Below are 18159 nucleotides of genomic sequence, written 5' to 3' on the forward strand. Positions count from 1 at the left end.
AAAAGCAGCCATTTGGCTTCCACAATGTTTGCTCAGCATTAAAAGTCCAACACCATGACCTTATATCTTATACCAATTTAAGACTAGCTATAAAAATAAATAGCCCAGTTCACATACATACATGACTTACAAGGCATGATTACACCCTGTATGGCATGCCTGTCCATCAGAGGGCACTATGCGCGCGCACACACATTCAGGGACAATTTAGAGGGCCTTGAAGCTGTGAGACGGCAACGCTACCCACTTTGCCACTCTTAAACAGATAATATTGGTTTATTTGGTCTAATGTATGCAAAACCTAACAAGACGGATAGTAGTAACCCAGTTCTGCAGAAAAAACATGCGTCTGGCAAGAGACTCACTGCAGATTTTAGCCAGCCAGCCATATTTATAGTTGCCCCCTGTATAAAAAGTTGTGTTTTGTTTCACAATGTGGAAACCACTTTCAAACTTTTATACTAATACAAATAAGTTTTTTTAATCATTGGAATTTTCCTTAATCTCAGTAGCAGGACTAGGAAGACTAGGCTCAATTCATGATCAGATAAACTACTTAAAAGTCAATACATAACAATATGAGCAGTTTCTTTATATACCATAATGTGAGCTCACCTTCAATGTGTGTCAAACATGCCTATGTAAACACAGCAGTCCTCCAAGAACCAACAAAAGTGAAATGTACGGAGTTGATCTGTTTACTATGAACCTTTTACTATGAATTTACTATTCGGTTTACTATTAATCAAACACAAAATTCCAAAGCAATTGTTAATGTCCTGTATTAAGGTGGCTTTCTGTTTTTGTAGGTCTTCTAGTTTATTGTAAAATAATTTAATAGAAAAAAAACTAGTGAGCACTAGGTGGTGAAACCCTAAAAGCTACCAATAAATAAGTAAAATAACATCCACACTGTACATTTGAGTAAATGTAGAGCGTAAATGTAGAGAGTAAATGTAATGTTTTTACCCATATTCAGTTCTGAGATGCCAGAAACCATGTTTGAGGTAATGTTTTATCATGTGCAATGTTTGAAATTTGCTTTTAGTTTGTAATTTGCTTTTAGTAATTTAATCTCACTTACCTCTGATAACAGCAACATTAGTGCAGAGTCAGGAGCTTACACTGCTGTGCAATCAGTGGCTGATACAGTTACAATCACTGAAGGTGACCCATGTTGACATGGAGTTGTGAGGTTCAAGTATCATTTACTAGTGCTATGATAGACTTGACCCTGAGTCAGAGTAGCATTAGAACCTTTAGCTGAGGCGTTGTTGAAAACAAGGTGAGAGCAGCTCTTATCTGAAAGGCTTTTTTGTTTAAATCATACCATATACAGAAAAGCGCCTAGTTCCTGTAACCACATCGAGAAACACCACCAACCAGACTGGAAAGCTTAAAAACAACCAGCCGTCAACACAGTCATGCTGAACTAGACCAAACCTCATGTTTGAGCTCTTTTAAACCCTTGCTGCTTAAGGGTGTTTAAGGACATCTCTGTGTCAGATGGCCAGGCGCAGCAGTCTGGAGTCACTAGAGGAGCAACTGCGCTGCCCTGTGTGTCTGGAGATCTTCTCTGAGCCACTCATGCTGCAGTGTGGCCACTCGTACTGCCGTGGCTGTGTGCGCTCTATGGACATGGATCCTCTGGGGCAGCTCCAGTGTCCCGTATGTCGCTGTGCCGTGGATGGGGACAGCCCTCCACCTAATGTGGCACTGGCACGCATTGTGGACGCGTTACGGGAGATCAGTGAACCAGGTCAAGGCCCTCAAGAGACATGCAACCAACACCATAACCCCCTGAGTCTGTACTGTGAGGAAGATCAGACGCTGATCTGTGGACTGTGTGGCAGCATCGGAAGCCACAGGGCACACAAGGTCACGCCAATCAGCAGCGTCTACAGCCGAATGAAGGTAAAATAACAATGAGAATTACAGTTCATTGAAAGAGCAACCATATTTTGCTAGATTTGTATATATAATTCCATTATTTGAGACAATCAGTTATACACATACTGCAGTATATTGGCCTATTCATTTTCATAAATGAGTTATCATTAAGTTATCCAGGAAATTCCAGAAGTTCAACACCAATCGTGAATACATGATGTAAGAGGATGTTAGAGATTTCCAAATTTTGCACTTTATATACAATCCAAAAATTTGCAACCCCAAGACATGTACTGCTATGTTAAAGATGAAACATTGGACAGAACATCAAATATTCAAAAGAAAGAAGCCAAAATATTACTATAACCCTCTTGAGCTCCAGATCTATTTTTGAAAAATATTAAAACTGGGAGGATCCAAAAGCTGCTCAGAGGATAGCAAAAAGTTTGGAGGTAGTTATTAAGTAAAGGAGTGGGCATACGTTTTATTAAAGAACATTCTGGTTATGTGAAAAATGTGTAATTAACTTTTTTTTCTGTGATAGTGAAAATATGTGGAAATGGTTGTGTGAGTGTGTGTGATTGTGCCCTGGGGTGGGCTGGCACCCTGTCCAGGTTGTCCCCCGCCTTGTAACCCAAGTCCCCTCGGATAGAGTCCAGGCTCCCCATGACCCTGTGTAGGATAAGCAGTACAGAAAATGGATGGATGGATGAATTGTGAAAATACATCTGTGAAACCTAAACCACCTAATATCTTTTTAGTTAAAATAATTTTGGTATCTGTAAATTAAAGTACATAAAAAGTGTCTGTACATTAAAGATTAAACACTAAATCTATACATGGATTCACATTTGTTTTTGTAAAGCCCTTACATATTTGTTGCTTGTGTCCTGAGAAATAATATGAAACTGACTTCAGTAAAAAATAGTCAGGATTCATCGTTTCTGCTGTAATTGGATTTTCAAGGATGCAATTTAATTTCCTCTCATAATCATAGTCTGCATCAGAAAGACACCATTGAACACCAATGCTGGAATAACAATGTCCCTGTTATTTTCATCCACGTGAAAAAGAGAAACGTAATGAAAGTAAGCATGCCTTAAAGCGCATTTAGCATTGTGCTTTTCTTCTTTCCTCAGGAGGACATTTCCTGTCTGATGACTGACTTTCAGACACAGAAGAGAAAGCTGGAAGAGCAGATTTGTAAAATGGCCTACAACAAGTCTCGCATTACAGTGAGTTAACTCCATTAATTCAGGGTTAGGTTTAAGCCTTTCTGAACAATGGCAAGTGATTTCAAAACAGATGACTAATATGACTGTTTCACCTAAAAACCTATTTCTGATTTGCGTGTTTGTGTGTAGAATGAGTCGGACGTACTGAAGTGGGTGGTGCGGAAGGAGTTTGGGGAGTTGCGACACTGTGTGGAGCTCGAGGAGGCCACCTTCATGCAGAAGGTGGAGAACACCGCCTCTACTCTCATCTCCTCCATCCAGACCCAGGCTGATCATATGAGCCAACTGCTGGCCAAGTTCCAGGAGGCTGAAGGCACACTGGAAGCCCTGAGCAATGAGAGCCATCTGGACTTTATCACTGTGAGTGAATACAGAGTGTTTTTATAAAACTGGCCATGGAGCTGTTTATAACAATCACAAAAAAATGTAGTAGTATCACTTTGGATAGTGGAAAACCTGACCCTATGCCAGCACTCTTTATTCATTCTTATTGCTCATGTAGTATTATACTCTATATAGTCTACATAAGCTTTAAAACCCTGATACCCTTATAAAGTTAGTCTACAGATATTATGTATAAAACAGATACAGCATAACTAGGATGAGGAAATGTGTAGTGGTAGTTTAGGAGTTAATATTTTAGAGGTATCATGCTATCTCTTACACAACACTTTATTTCACCAAATACTGATAAGACAATAGAAGCCCTAATCTAATATTTGCAAAACAGTAACTTGTGACTTTTAAAAGTAATTATATAAAAGATTAAATTGTTCTATATATATATTTATTTTATATTTTTAATTTTTCTGGGTAAATTAAAAATATAAAATATAAATGTAATATAAAATATGTAATGATAGATTATTTGATACTATAAAACATTTAAACATCTATCTTTTCCTGTAAACACCTTCATTAGAAGAACAAAAAAAAAGGTAATATTAATGCATTTAATTATTTTTCTTTTTAGAAATATGGATCTATTGCCCCAAGGTAAGCAACACTGTCATTTAGATCTGTATGTTTTTTTAATAATCTTTTTCAGTAATAACACTGAATTTGAAAGAAAAAAGCTTTGTGTGATGTTTCAGGTTTAGAGAGAGCCAGCAGAGAGAGCAGAGGAAGGAGAGGACCTACAGCTCCATCAGCTTTAACCCAGGCTTTAATCACAGTGACATCAAAATGACTGTATGGAAGAGATTACACAGGAGAGTTTTACCAGGTAAAGAGTAGATTCAGTCAATGAAGAAAATCAGCATGTAGAGCCAAGTTGAAATCCTTAGTAATATTTTCTTATGTACACTGATAATCATATTTTTGCTATAATTATAGCTGTCTGAACTCAATTAACTTGCATACGAAAACAATAACACCATATACACTCACTGACCAATGACTTTAATAGGAACACCCTCCTCATACCCCTGCTCATTCATGCGATTATCCAATCAGCCAATCAAGTGGCAGCAGCACAATGCATAAAATCAGGGAGATACAGGTCTAGAGCTTCAGTTAATATTTACATCAAACATCAGCATGGGGAAAAAATATGATCTCAGTTATCAATATTTGAGAAACTGCTGATCTCCTGGAATTTTCACATACAATAGTTTCTAGCGTTTGACCAGCATTTTTGTGGGTGTTAATGAGAGAGATCAGAGAAGTATGGCCAGACTTGTTCAAGATGAGATGAAGGCAACTCAAATAGCCATTTTTTACAACCGTGTTAAACAAAATAGGATCTCAGACACTTCAAACCACGAGGCGGATGAGGCTCCAACAGCAGAAGTCCACACAGTTCCACTCCTATCAGCCAAGAACAGGAATCTGAGGCTACAGTGGGCATGAGCTCAGCAAAACTGGACAGTAGAAGATTGGAAAAAGACCAGGCAATGTTTTTCCAGGGTTCAGTCTCATGATTGGCTGATCTGATGATTGCATGAATGAGCAGGGGTACTTTGTTTTATTATTTTTGTTGTGATGGTAGGTCATTGGTTTGATATGCACACTTTGTCAGCACTACTCTACACCATCCATCAATAGAAAAGGACCACTATAGCACCATCACTGAGCAGGTGTTATTAGGGTAGTTGCCCAGGATTGATACTGACATTGCAGTGAGACTTCAGTACACTTCTGTATGCTGCTCTGGATAAGAGCGTCTGCTAAATGTGTAAATGTAAAATGTTAAATGTAAACATAGACCTGCTCTACCCTCTTCTACAGCTCCTGAATGCCTGAAGTTCGACCCTCTCACAGCTCACCCCATGCTGCAGCTCAGTGAAGATAACACCAGTGTGGAGTGCGGAGTCCTCGTCAACCGCCTGCCCAACAATCCTGAGCGTTTCAGCTACAGCTACTGTGTGCTGGCCAGCCGTGGCTTTTCCTCAGGCAAGCACTACTGGGAGGTCCAGGTGGGAGGGAAACCAAAATGGAGGCTGGGGTTAATCAAAGGGACTGCTTGCCGTAAGAGTAAGCTGCCCAAGAGTCCTGAGGGTGGAGTGTGGCTGATTGGGCTGAAGGAGGGCCGGCTGTATGAGGCTTTCACCACTCCTCGTGTTACTCTGCCCCTCTTGAGTCAGCCACACCGCTTGGGGATTTTCCTGAACTATGACAGAGGAGAGCTGACGTTTTATAATGCGGACAGTCCCGATGAGCTCGGATTCATTTATTCCTATCAGGCTGAGCTGCAGGGGAAGGTCTACCCGCTGTTTGACGTGTGCTGGCATGAGCGTGGTGCCAACAAGCTGCCAATCTCCCTGCCACAGCCACTCACTGAAGCCTACGGAGAGTAGCCTAGAAGCAATTACGGCTGTGGCAATGAACCTGTATGATAGTTTACTGATAGTATACTGGTATCTGAAATTCTGGGGTGAAAAAACTTTAGAACTATTCAGAGGGAAAAATATTTTCTAGATTGTTTTGATAAACTACTGAAAGTTTAAAATAATTTTAATAATAACTTATAATTATTGTTAGATTTCTACATTTTGTCTGCTTCATTTGTGGTAGGGAGGCCTGAAGAAGATACCACCTGACCTTTAATCCCAATATCAGGCATGAGAAAATCTACAAATAGTACTGGAATATAAAAAGGGTGGATTTTTACTTTTACTTCTGAAGTGATTGACATAATACATGAACTTTAATTCATGTATTTTTGTAGTTATTTTGCTATTGTAAAAATAAATAAATAAAATAAATAAAATTTCAGATGAATGAATGCCTTTCTAAAACATTTGTTTTGGGATTTTTATTTTATTTTATTTTATTTTGTATGTGATGAAGGATTTGGTTGGCAGGAAATTTTTTTTTTTTTTTACTGTAGTGAAACTAAGGTTATAGTTATAACTATATAATTATATATAGTGTATCTTAACTATCTTCATGAACCGAGATATATTATATTAAACGTACTGTTATATTTTTATACACAGTTATATTAGTGTTATATAAGTTATTTTATTATTTGTCATAATTGTACGTAGGTTAAAAATAGCCTGAACTACAAGCTATAAAACTTTTTTTTGTAAACCATTTACAGAATTTTTTCGATCAACAATCATACAAATTTAATTTGTGATTTTAAGGAGAAGGGTGAATTTGACTGACATTATTAAGTAAAAGCTACAAATTACACAATCCCTCACATCATTGTTAACTATAGTAGAGTTTTCATTTTTCCTGTTAGTACTAAAATAGTGAGACTGTGTTGTTCATTCATACTAACTGGAGGCACTCAAATTTAGAGTAGAATATTTAGTTGAATATTTTGTAGTAGCTTAGTAACACAGTTTCTGAAATGCAATGATTAGACATTATCTGATATATAAATGATACATTCTAAGTATTTTTTAAATGCTGTTGACAGCTGAGTACAGTACCCCTTTATATTATTTACATTTTTTTGTGCTATAACACAAAATGTTCCAGTTCATTTGCTCAAACAGATTATATGTCACGCTGATCTTTAAATAGATATTATTCTTAAGGGGTGCCAACTTTTTCCTATATGGTGCATGACGTCATCTAAACCAGCACTGGCTGTATGTGACCACTAGGTGGCAGTGTTGGTGTTTCTGCATCTAACACAAGAAAACGCCTTGCTGTTACACAACCACCCATCACTGTACAGCACAACCAAACAGAATTTAGTATGGCCTATAAATTCTCTTGAGAAGAAACTGAATTATAACCTTAAAAGTGAAGGCAACAAAGAAATGGCCCACGTGACACCTCAGGTGAGAAGCAGACTGCCAAGCTTGATTTGCTGTACACATCTACAGATCTCAGTCACGATCAGGTTCGTGGTTTTTCAGGAATAAATCTCTCAAATCCAACGCACCTGAATTAGACAGGGTGAAAATGTATGTGTTTGTTTTTACTTTACTCCTGGCTAGCACAAAGACATTTCTTTCACCAGCAATTTATTAATAGGAACAAAAAGCTCACAGTGACTGAGCAAAACAAAACACCCCCAACCACGCTCAATGCACAGGATGAGCTCCCATCTCATGATACCCGTTCCCTAGTTTAAGAAAAAGTGGTCTTAGATCTGCATCAAAAATGATGTACATTTCACTACACAGCATTTCTCTCTCTCTCTCTCTCTCTCTCTCTCTAACAGGCTGTATTATTGTTGCATTAGCTCCATGCGATGTAAGTAATAGAGGACTCATCTAGATGAAACAAAAGAGCAAATACAGAGCACTTCAGTGAGATGTTTCGAATAAAACACCAGTCAATATATTAGCAGAACAAGCGAGACCTTTCCCTGAGGCCCAGAGCTTCCTCTGCCTTCCCCCATCTCCACCCACTCACCCGCTCTCTGGGAATAATGGATCACTGGCCTCCAACAAGCTAGAGGAGTTGCTATGGCAATACTATGACAACGCCTCAGCCCGTCTCCTTGGTGATAGTATGACCAGTGCTAGAGCATCAAAGTTCCAAAGCACAAAGACATAGAAAATAAAGAAGGTATCCATGAACATAATACCTCTGATTGAAGGGATAATAATGTGTAAAAGGAATCCCCCCCCCCCCCCAACCCCTTAGAGGTTTAGTTTTACCATGGACGTCTATGACAATATTTATTTTGACAGTAATGGCAATGTTTGAATAACGGTATGTTTGACTTGTGTCACGTGTGTGTGGGTGAGTTGGTAGATGAGCGGATGGTGATCTATTGTAGGCCTTGGGTTTACTCAAGGAGAGCTTTGCTGATGGCTGTAGACAGGCCGATCAACAGTGCTATCTGTCTAGTGACCTTGTGTTCCCATCTGGCCAGAACAAGATACATAAAGAAACTGAAAGGGATCAGATCCATTTTTCCACAAGAGAGGATGCTTACTGAGAAATCTTTCTCCAGGCTAACTGTTGCTTAAGCACTAAAATGAGCAATAACTTCATGTTACGTAAGGAATAAAACATGACAGGTTGTGCTGTTATAGGAAAATAATCAATGAAGCGATGTCCTTAGTTACTGTTAATGCGACACCTTGAAGTGTTTATTCCTCTTATACCATAGCGATTTGCCAATGATTATAATCTATTTGTGTATATGGTTAAAGTTTTGTTTAACTTTGACAATATTCAACATCAAACTGTCTGTGTCTTCATTGTATAGTAGTATTACACAACTGTTTCAACTCTATTTAAAGTGTTAAGGTGAAATGACATCAGTTTTAGTATTATTTAAACATTTAATGAAGTTGTTATGTGTTTAAGTTAAACCTAGCTATATAGCTTATGCTCGGACATGCAGACTTGTTCAGGCATATCACCAATATACAAAAAATGTAGTTGTTTTCTCTTTGATGAATGAGGGATGGCAGGAATATAACACAATAAACATTAGCGCTTTGGATGAGTTGATCTGCTACCAGCAGAAGCAGACTCACAGTACATAATGTCCTGGCCCAACACCAACATATTTTGATCAGATAAGCCTATCCAACGTCACTGGATTCCCTGTTACCCCTTCCAGTCTGGGCTGGGGACAACTTCTGCTGTCTCTACGTGATGACAGGGTTGACCTAAAGTAAAGGGTCGACCTGCTAAAAGTCGGGACACAGTTTGGAGACAGTGCTAGTTTTACAGGTCTACTTGATGATATACAGGAGTCAACAGTATGTTTCATTACTGCATGAATTATTGACTTGAATATACGTCAGTGTAATTTATAGCTTTCCCTAGTGATTTTACTTGGCAGTGACCAGCTGAAGTGGAGATGATATAAGGTCATCAGGAAGACATAACTTGAGATCAGGTTGGTCAGCAAGAAGTGTTATTCCCTAAAGGTTTTACCATGTCATGGTTGTTTATATAATGGCCTTAAACTGTTTACTAAAAAAGATTCTGCTTCAGTTATTCCAAGTCCATTCAGTTTGTCCTTGTTCGGGATGAGAGCCAATTGACGCAAATTAATCTATGTCTTGGTGCAGATCCAGCTTCCCACTCTGCTGTGTGTAGCGGGCGGGGCTTACACTGCGGAGCATTATTTACCTCAAGGGTGACAAACCTCTTTGTCCTATTTGAATGTGGGAAATATAAACTACCTGCACATCTCTACTCTAATGATATCAGCAAATCTGTTTTGTGGGAACTTTTGTCCCTCTCGTTGTTTGTTTTAGACACCTCCATTTGCCAGACGTATTATTGTGACTACATATTTTCTAGCAAAGCAGGGTAATTTGCTTCTGTGAAATCTGCACAAATGTGCAAGCGGTCAGCAAAAAACAGCTGTAACACAGTGACTTCTCAATCAGTTAATGGCTCTCAGCGAAAAGGCCTACATTTTTTTTTAACACATTTTAATTTCTCTGCAAAGATTAAATGTGAGTATCAATCAGATTAAAGATCGGCTGCAAAAAGCTGCACACACACAAAAAACTTGGTGATTTTCTTCAGAATCTTACGTTAGTGATCATTTTATAAAATAATTGATTACCATTAACAGATCACAAGAAGATAAATAGAATACCACAATGTTTACTTTAGATATTTTATATATAATTTTGTTTACAGCATGGCAATTTAGAACTGTGGTGGATCAGTGGTTAAGGTCATGAATTACCCTGCATCTGCTCAATTCAACTGCAAGTAGCTAGCACTTTTGCCTCGCACCTCTGGGGTTGGGGGTTTGAATCCCACCTCCGCCTTGTGTGTGTGTGTATGTGTGTGTGTGTGGAGTTTGCATGTTCTCCCCATGCTTCAGGGGTTTCCTCTGGGTACTCCAGCTTCCTCCCCCAGTCCAAAGACACGTGTTGTAGGCTGTTTGGCATTTACAAATGGTCTGAAGTGTGTGTGTGTGTGTGTGTGTGTGTGTGTGTGTGTGTGTGTGTGTGTGTGTGAGACTGTGCCCTGTAATGCGTTGGCATCCCGTCCAGGGTGTCCCCCGCCTTGTGCGATAAGCTCCCTGGGATAGGCTCCCTGTGACCCTGTGTAGGATAAGTGGTACAGAAAATGGATGGATGTTTATGTAAAGATCCATAAACGAGGACAACTGGAACAATCTTGAATTTACACACTTACTGGCTTTGATGCCAATTTCATTTGTAGACAGAAAACAGAAAAAGAATGGAAAAATCAGACGCTGTCCATGTACATTTGTGGGTGGTGCAAAAAAAACCCCAAAGTGTTACAATTGCCTTTGATCTACCCTATTAGATAGAGCACCAATAAAGCTAATACAGATATGTTTCTGTTTAATATAATCAAGATGTTCTGCAGATGCAAGCTTGTCTCAGTGTCACGCCCCTGGTGCACGCTTCTGCCCTGTTTTTACTATCCCATCTCTAAAAGTCTGGACACTGAATGTCAACAAAATATCTGACACATGATTATCGACTTCCTGTTTTCCAGTTACCATTTATAATTTGTATTTAAATTCATTGCACTTCTTGGTTATGGATGCAAAGTGTAATTAGGTTCTGCTCTAATATTATAGTTCACACGGATCCTCCACCTGACGCACGTGTTGCGCGTTCTGTACACAGACGCATGAAGAGAGAGAGAGAGACAGAGAGAGAGAGAGAGGAGGGGTGAGAGAGGAGGACAGAGGGAAGAGTCTGCAGGCTGATCGCAGTCTCCTACAGTGATCGGCGTATGTTGTGTGTTGCTAAACCGCGCTCAGAGACGGAAGCGCGAGAAGACGAAGACGCGCTGGCTCGTCGCGTGCACACTACCTTCCCAGAGGTAAACGCTTCTCTCTCTCTCTCTCTCTCTCTCTCTCTCTCTCTCTCTCTGTCTGTCTCTCTGTGTGTGTTTGCGTGTCAGTGGGGCTTTAAACCCAGGGCTGCACGTTTGTTTCAGCTCTGCACGGACAGGAGATGGCTTAGCACGCCGGGGCCAGTGTCACACGCATGCAGAGGTGGAGTGAGTGAAGCGCTCGCCTCCTCTCCTCGCCTCTCCCCGGATCTCTGTCTGCACGATGAGCGTGGCTCTGCAGGATCTGCGGAATAACGTAAGTGCAGAACACTAGTGTCCAGCTGTTCCCCTCCGATCGCTCATGTTTCCTCACTGAACAGAAGGACCAGCTAGAAATCGCTGTGACCTTCTCTTCAACCTCAGAGGCTCTGGTGCTTGTAAACATGAAAGAAACGCTGCGGATATGAAACAGGCTAGCCACAGCAGAGCGTTCTTGTTTTTCCTGTCTGCGCTACATGCTTACGTGATTAGGCTGTAGATAACTTCCATGTGAACATGTACTTTCTTTGATGCTATGAAACCAGTCTATGCCGCAGTGGTGTGCTGAAACGCTTGTTCACGTCTCAGAGCGCGGAAAAAAAAAACAAAGTCGCTGTGCAAATTTGCCAAACATAAATATATTATTTTTGATTTTTGTAATTACACCCTGGCTGTGTTATCGCACTGCAAACAGGACAAATTAAGCTATAAACCCGGCGACTTGTTGCTCGTTAGACGAGTCGCAGCACGTTGACCGAGCGGTGCTGCCTGTGTTGTGCTCGCGCATCCAGTCCTCCAGCGCGCCATTCTGATTGGCTGTTGAGCAGAAGATACGCCAATTGAAGTGGAAAATAATTGACATATGGTATCCATGGCGACAAGTTCTGGGCGAGGTCTGTCAGAACACAAGCTGCATACTGATATTGTCCAAAATGTTTACAATTAGATGTATTAAACAGTCCCTAAATGATTCTTTTTAATGAATTAGTCATTATCACTCCCTGCCCGTGACCTCTGTCCTCTCCTATCTTACTTAAGATGTAATGATTTATCTTACCTTATCAAACTGTCCTGCTCGCGCGCGCATTTATAGGGCTTAACAATACCGGGAAAACAATACCGGAAGTAACCTCTTTTGTCTATATTATTACTGTGACCTGATTTCTATAGGCAGCATATCGTGATAGGGTTATGAAAAAAAAAAATACTACCAGCATTAAACGATATGAAGACGCATGAATATATATAGAAAGGTGCAAAATTGAAGTGCGCATGCGCAGTTAGGTAGGATACTATCAGAACATCTGATCAGATAATGATGCTGATTTCACCCTTGTGACAACAGATAAGAGTTTCTGTTGATATCTTCCCTGATTATCCAGTGTCGTGGAGTATTTATAATCCAATCTTAGCCTCTCCAATGTACTTCCAGTCTACTTCTTTAATATTTAAGGCCTAACATGATGTTAGGTAAAACAATGATAACTAATGAAGTGAACGGAAGTGATAAACATGGCGGATAGCACATAAGCTAACTTCCACCTATAGCTAATGCCATAGGGACAACGCATAGCCACACGCACAACTAGCACAGTAAGCTGTCCTCTTTCTCTTTCTCTCTCTCTCTCTCTCTCTCTCTCTCTCTCTCTCTCTATATATATATATATATATATATATATATATATATACACACACACATACACGTGTGTGTGTGTCAGTTTTGTTGGCAATATTTTAAGAGTAGAGGTTGTGAGAGTCAGGAGCATTTGAAAATGTGTGACTTTGTTTTTTTGTTCAGGTCAGCTCTTTATAGTGTGATGACTGAAACTTGATCAAGAAGAGAAATTGGTTATTACATCAGGGATCTTTTTTTTTTTTTTTTAATTTTTTAAATCATTTGTTATTTTTATGACTTGGATCTTATTGTATCCCTTCTCACTGGAACCAAATCTCTTTAACAGCCCTTAATTTTTGAAATGTTTGTTTTTGGTAAATATTCCCGGATGCTGATCAGATTAACATGCTGTGTTTGTCATTTGTAGCTAAGAAGCAGATCAGCCCATGCAGTAAACCAATTAGCTTAATGTCCATATAGCCAGAGGGACATTTCATGCTTTGATTCATTATCTGCATGGGCAGGATCATTGAGGGGACAGAGGAGATGGTTTGTTATTTTTCCAAAGTAAACCAAATACATGAAGGCCAAACTGCTTATGCTCACAAACAAAACTGGATGTAAATTTGCAACATGTAGTGTGTAATTGTTTCTGCTTTGTTTACTATGAAGGCCTAAATAACAGTCACCAAAATAATGGTCATGCATTTCACACATACCCGTTTAATCCTTCATGGTACTCCAGTAAGAATGTACGACATGACAATCAAACAATGAGGAAATAATTTCACAGTCAAATGCCAAAGTAATGTCACTTTTGTGCGTATGCTCATATTACTCCTCTTTCCACCAGGATATATGCAGTGTTACCCTGCTAGTGTCACTTACATAGTTTATTGCTGCATAGTTTATTGCTTGTGTGCTTTTGTAATAGCTTCTAAAGGTAACTAGTTAAACACACGTACACTACTCTGTGTGATAAGTTGTTTGATTTACAAGTTACAAAGCAATCTAACTGTACTAGATATGTACACTCACCAGAAACACAAAAATCTCTGCTACTTTCATCCAAATTGTATTTTTCCTTGTAATATCTCTGCACTTAATAAGAAGTCTATTCCAATTTTGCCCATAAACCAGAAAATATGAATTAATGAATGCAGGTAGGAACCTAAGTTGTGAATAGAGAGGAATGAAGAAATATTGGATCACATGTGCTGTAGGATTGATCTGAGGCATCATTTTAGCTGGTCATGTGGATTTGTCGCTTTAGAGTGTTATACTTAATTTGCGTAGAATTTAATTCAAAATGTTGGTTTGTTACTTGCTGCTGTTATTGAACGTGGCTCCATGTCACTCCCGGGTAGAAAGTGAACAGTCGCCTGCTGCTTTGTCGCTTGCTAGTGTGAATGTAGGGTTGGCTGGTGTGCCAGGTTGCCCTCAGACTGACACTCACTCTCCATGTGAAATCTGAAAAGAGGAAGTTGGTTCTGTAAAGATAGTAAGCTGATAGTATTTATTAGACTACGTACAAACTTCCTCTTAGAGTTTCAGCTGTTCTTTCTTGACTACCTCTAACCTGGTGCTGTTTTTTTTTTGTTTGCTTTCTCTCTCTCTTTTCCTTTGGAATCTTTCCATCCTGCTTTTTCATTTCACCTTGTGCGTTTTAATTTAACATATTTATTCATAAACATAAATAAAGATATTTTTTGTTCGTATTTATGAGAACAAAGTCACAAGACATTGTGTGTAAATCTGAAGTGGATATGTATGTACTGGAAGTATATTAAATGACAAAAACAATTACTTATTTCCCCTCACTGCATGTGAAGATTTTGGTCTTGAAACATACTGTCTTATTAGACAGCAATACTAAAAACGAAACTTGATGTCTGTTATGTTCAGGACACCCTTCACTGTCATCATACTCTGCCAGAAATTCTGTCCAGTATGTTTTTCAACCTCTATGGAATTCTGAACAGAAATGTGTGATTGATTTTGCTGAGTAAGATGCATGCTGTTCTGCTTCCAAATTTGGCCAAAATAAGGCACTTTAGAAAATAGCTGCCTTATGTTGTCTTTGGAATGATGCAAATTTTGAAGTAAATTCTGACCAAATATGGTGTTTTACTGTGACATCTGCACCGATTAATGGTATGCAGATGCCATCAAAGTTTTGAAATGTTTATCTGATTTACACATCAGTATATCATCTTGTACCCCAGAGCTTTTGAATGCTTGGTTCGGATTGGTCAGACGGTGTTGATTAATTTTCTATAATAGCGCAACACTGACAGTAGTTCTGACTGTAATTTTTATATTCATGCGCTTGTTTTAATATGTTATTGTTTATATAGTAACTTACACATTATAAACTTATGTACACAGTATAAACGAATTATAAAAAATGCAAGTAACATGGTCACTTTTCTGTGAAGAGACATTTCAGTATTTTTGGAAAGTATCTCCTGTGCTTTGTAATATTCAGAGATCAAGCTGTTCCTTTAAAATTTCAAGAGGGAAAAAGATGAAACGACTGTTTATAGCTGATATAATGTAAGTGAGAACAGAAATGATAAATAAATAAAAAGTACCGCGTGTCATTTTTTAAATTAATACAAATTTGTAATTGTTTGCAAATTGCTATGGTATATAAAATAAAAAAGGAATAAAAACTACTTGATGTGCTGGAAAATGATCAACTTTTCAGTGGTAACACATCACAGCATTCTGTTATTGATTATTTCTCTATAACAGCATGCTCTGAAGTGTTTTATTCCTAATGTAATGGCCTAGTGTGGACCGGTTTGTGTTTAGTGAACTGAGATACTGTCAAGTGACTGTCATGTTGAATAATGCTGTGTAATCAGCATCATCCTGTGGATGCTTGCAGGTCATGCTACCTCTGACATTTCAAATGCACCACCCTTCTGACCTGATAACGGCACAGAATGTGTCTATTTATAGTTTTTTTTGGTCAGGTCTGTAGGAGCTTGTCCCTTTTTTTTGCACTGATAGGAGTCCTGCATCCACAGCCGCATTGTGGCGCCCACGGCCTCTGGGAGAGGAACTGGACGAATGGTCTCGGCTGTGCAGCACTGCTTGGGTGTGGTGTTGTGGGAAAGAGTGCTTTTTTTTTTTTTTTTTTGAGCTCTCTGGAGGTGGAGTGCTTTTTCACTCCTCGACCTCTGCCTGACCCTGGAGGGCTGCTCAGGGCTTGGGAGAGCTGGTGCATCCTGCCTAAGGGTGTGTGAGTGCAGGGAGAGGGCCACACTTTCCTGTGTGTGTGTGTGCTCGCCTGTACATACGTGTGTCCGTTAATAAATGTGCTCAGCGGCTGGTTTCAGTCAGCGAGTTTACAGCCCAGGTTTACAGTGAAGTGAGTGAAGAGTCCGTTCACGTTCAAGGATGCTGTGGTTGAAGATGGTGATGCTGAACGACTTTGGAAAGGACAGAAATGTGTTTATTTAAAGCAGTATGAATAATGTAATAAACCCAGCTCTTGGCTTCAAAGGAACTATTGTCCATTATTTAATAAGGTCCACAGATTTCCTTTGTGTTCTCGTAAGATTGTTTGCGCAATGCACTCATTTTCTAAGGCGTTAGACTTCGAAAGTGAATTAGAAAGTGTACATGAATTTACAGTTGTTGCCAGGTTTTGAATAATAAACCCAGCTGGCATGGTTAATGAATTCGCACAGAAGTAAAAGACCGGCATGAGACAGCTATGTAGATTTTGTAACTCATTTATCTGACTGAAAGAGTGTGAACAGAAACAGTAGTTTTAAAAGTAGCTATTTTTCCCAATTACAGTTTTCACACTCAAATTTTGTAACATTTTTGCCATACCTTTACTAGTACAATAATTAGGCTTTGTGTAATTCAAACTTGATATGAGATTTTACCAGGAGGCATACAATCACATTTATCACAAATGTCCCTTTACACAGAATGTGACATTGAAAAATCTCATATATAATGGATATGGTGGAGTTTACTTGAGTTTACCACTTCTCACTCCTTCTTTTCAGCCTTCTGTCCCCAATTTCTTTTTCAGTTGAATCTTCTGTCTATACTGTCACGCCCCAGCGTTACTCTCTGTTGTTCCTTTGGCGTGGGTTGGATGTTTAGTATTCTGCTAACTCTGTACTGCACCAGAGGAGAGGGCCAAAATGAAAGACGGAGAGAATACACACTGCACTCAAGATGGATTTGGATTCTGTGGTGCATGGCAGCTGTATTTGTGATTGCTGGTGCTTTTCACATAGGATGAGAGGGGGAAAAGGAAAGGAAAGTGAGAAGAATGGGAGATTAAAAAAAAAAGTTTAAATGAGATTTTGCAGTGATTCAGTGGTGGGTTGGACTTTTTAGGTCAAAGCTTTGTGCACATTTCCATGCCATTCAACAACAGCCATGAATAAGTCAATGTGACTATTAGATTTCAACCGCTGATAGACCACAAACGTGTCCCAGCCAGCCGGATTCTCATGTTACATCAGGCTAGGTAAAATCAGTGATAAGAAACGACCACTAAGAAAGCTTGTAAGGTGAAGTGGGAATGTAAAGAAGCAGAGGTTCTTTATTGGTAGCAAATCCAGTGCCGAATTTACCTCAACTTTTCCTGCCATTGCGCTATTTTGATATTAAGTTTTGCTTTAGTTAGCTAGTAAAATGGCTGGCTAAGCTACTTGATGTATGCCTTCACACTCTTAGTTTAAAAATATGTGATGGTTAGGCTGTGCTCATGCTTGCAGTCACTGATATAATCAGACCTTCTAGTAGCCCCGAGGTGTTGTTTTTTCATAGACAGTTCCCACCTTTGGAAATTAAGACATAACTATTTGATTCAAGTCTCACTCTGTAATATTTTGCAAGTTATCAGACATTTAGAGCCTTCTGTCTTGCTCCAGACGTCCTAACCATACAAGGGTAAATTAAAAGATTTATGTCTGGATTTTTGTAAAGCTGTTTTGTGACAGTGCCCATTTTTATATATATATATAACGCAGTGTTAGAATATATAAATATATAAATATATACGCTATATAAATTGAATTGAATGGTGAATTTGTATTGTTTTGTACTATTATATAGTTCTGTAGACTACAGGCTTCCCTAAACTAAATGGTTCTCTCAATCACAAGTAAAGTTCTAGCATTTTTAATTCTCATTTCCCCTAAACGTGAAATGTGAGAAAACTGCACTCAATAACTCCATTTTTGGATTCAG

At 39.1% G+C, this 18159-nt stretch overlaps 2 protein-coding genes across 3 annotated transcripts in view; both read left to right on the top strand.

Moving 5' to 3' along the window:
- The first annotated feature begins 26 nt into the window (after positions 1–26).
- Positions 27–6326, top strand: LOC113539370 (E3 ubiquitin-protein ligase TRIM50). Its single transcript, XM_053239824.1, has 6 exons — positions 27–1914; positions 3030–3125; positions 3255–3485; positions 4099–4121; positions 4220–4350; positions 5355–6326. Exons 1-6 carry the CDS (start codon positions 1507–1509, stop codon positions 5921–5923), a joined length of 1458 nt encoding a protein of 485 aa, XP_053095799.1. The 5' UTR covers positions 27–1506; the 3' UTR covers positions 5924–6326.
- Positions 6327–11166: 4840 nt separating this feature from the next.
- ece2b (endothelin converting enzyme 2b) overlaps positions 11167–18159 on the top strand; it is a 51437-nt gene continuing 44444 nt past the window's right edge. Inside the window, exons 1-2 of one of the 2 annotated variants that reach the window (XM_026934754.3) lie at positions 11167–11324; positions 11442–11592. In XM_026934754.3, coding sequence (XP_026790555.1) covers positions 11560–11592 — 33 coding nt within the window. In that variant the 5' untranslated portion in view covers positions 11167–11324; positions 11442–11559. Of the gene's footprint in view, positions 11325–11441; positions 11593–12601; positions 12909–18159 lie in introns of those variants that run through there. The other variant, XM_026934761.3, reaches the window with a different exon arrangement.

This window comes from Pangasianodon hypophthalmus, chromosome 14 (assembly GCF_027358585.1).
Source record: "Pangasianodon hypophthalmus isolate fPanHyp1 chromosome 14, fPanHyp1.pri, whole genome shotgun sequence".
NCBI lineage: Eukaryota > Metazoa > Chordata > Actinopteri > Siluriformes > Pangasiidae > Pangasianodon > Pangasianodon hypophthalmus.

Excerpts from the sequence above, each read along its gene's own strand:
- LOC113539370 (XM_053239824.1), top strand. The coding sequence starts at position 1,507 with ATGGCCAGGCGCAGCAGTCTGGAGTCACTAGAGGAGCAACTGCGCTGC. Across the intron at positions 1,915-3,029 it reads GCGTCTACAGCCGAATGAAG|GAGGACATTTCCTGTCTGAT; the intron begins GTAAAATAACAA and ends TTCTTTCCTCAG. Across the intron at positions 4,122-4,219 it reads TATGGATCTATTGCCCCAAG|GTTTAGAGAGAGCCAGCAGA; the intron begins GTAAGCAACACT and ends GTGATGTTTCAG.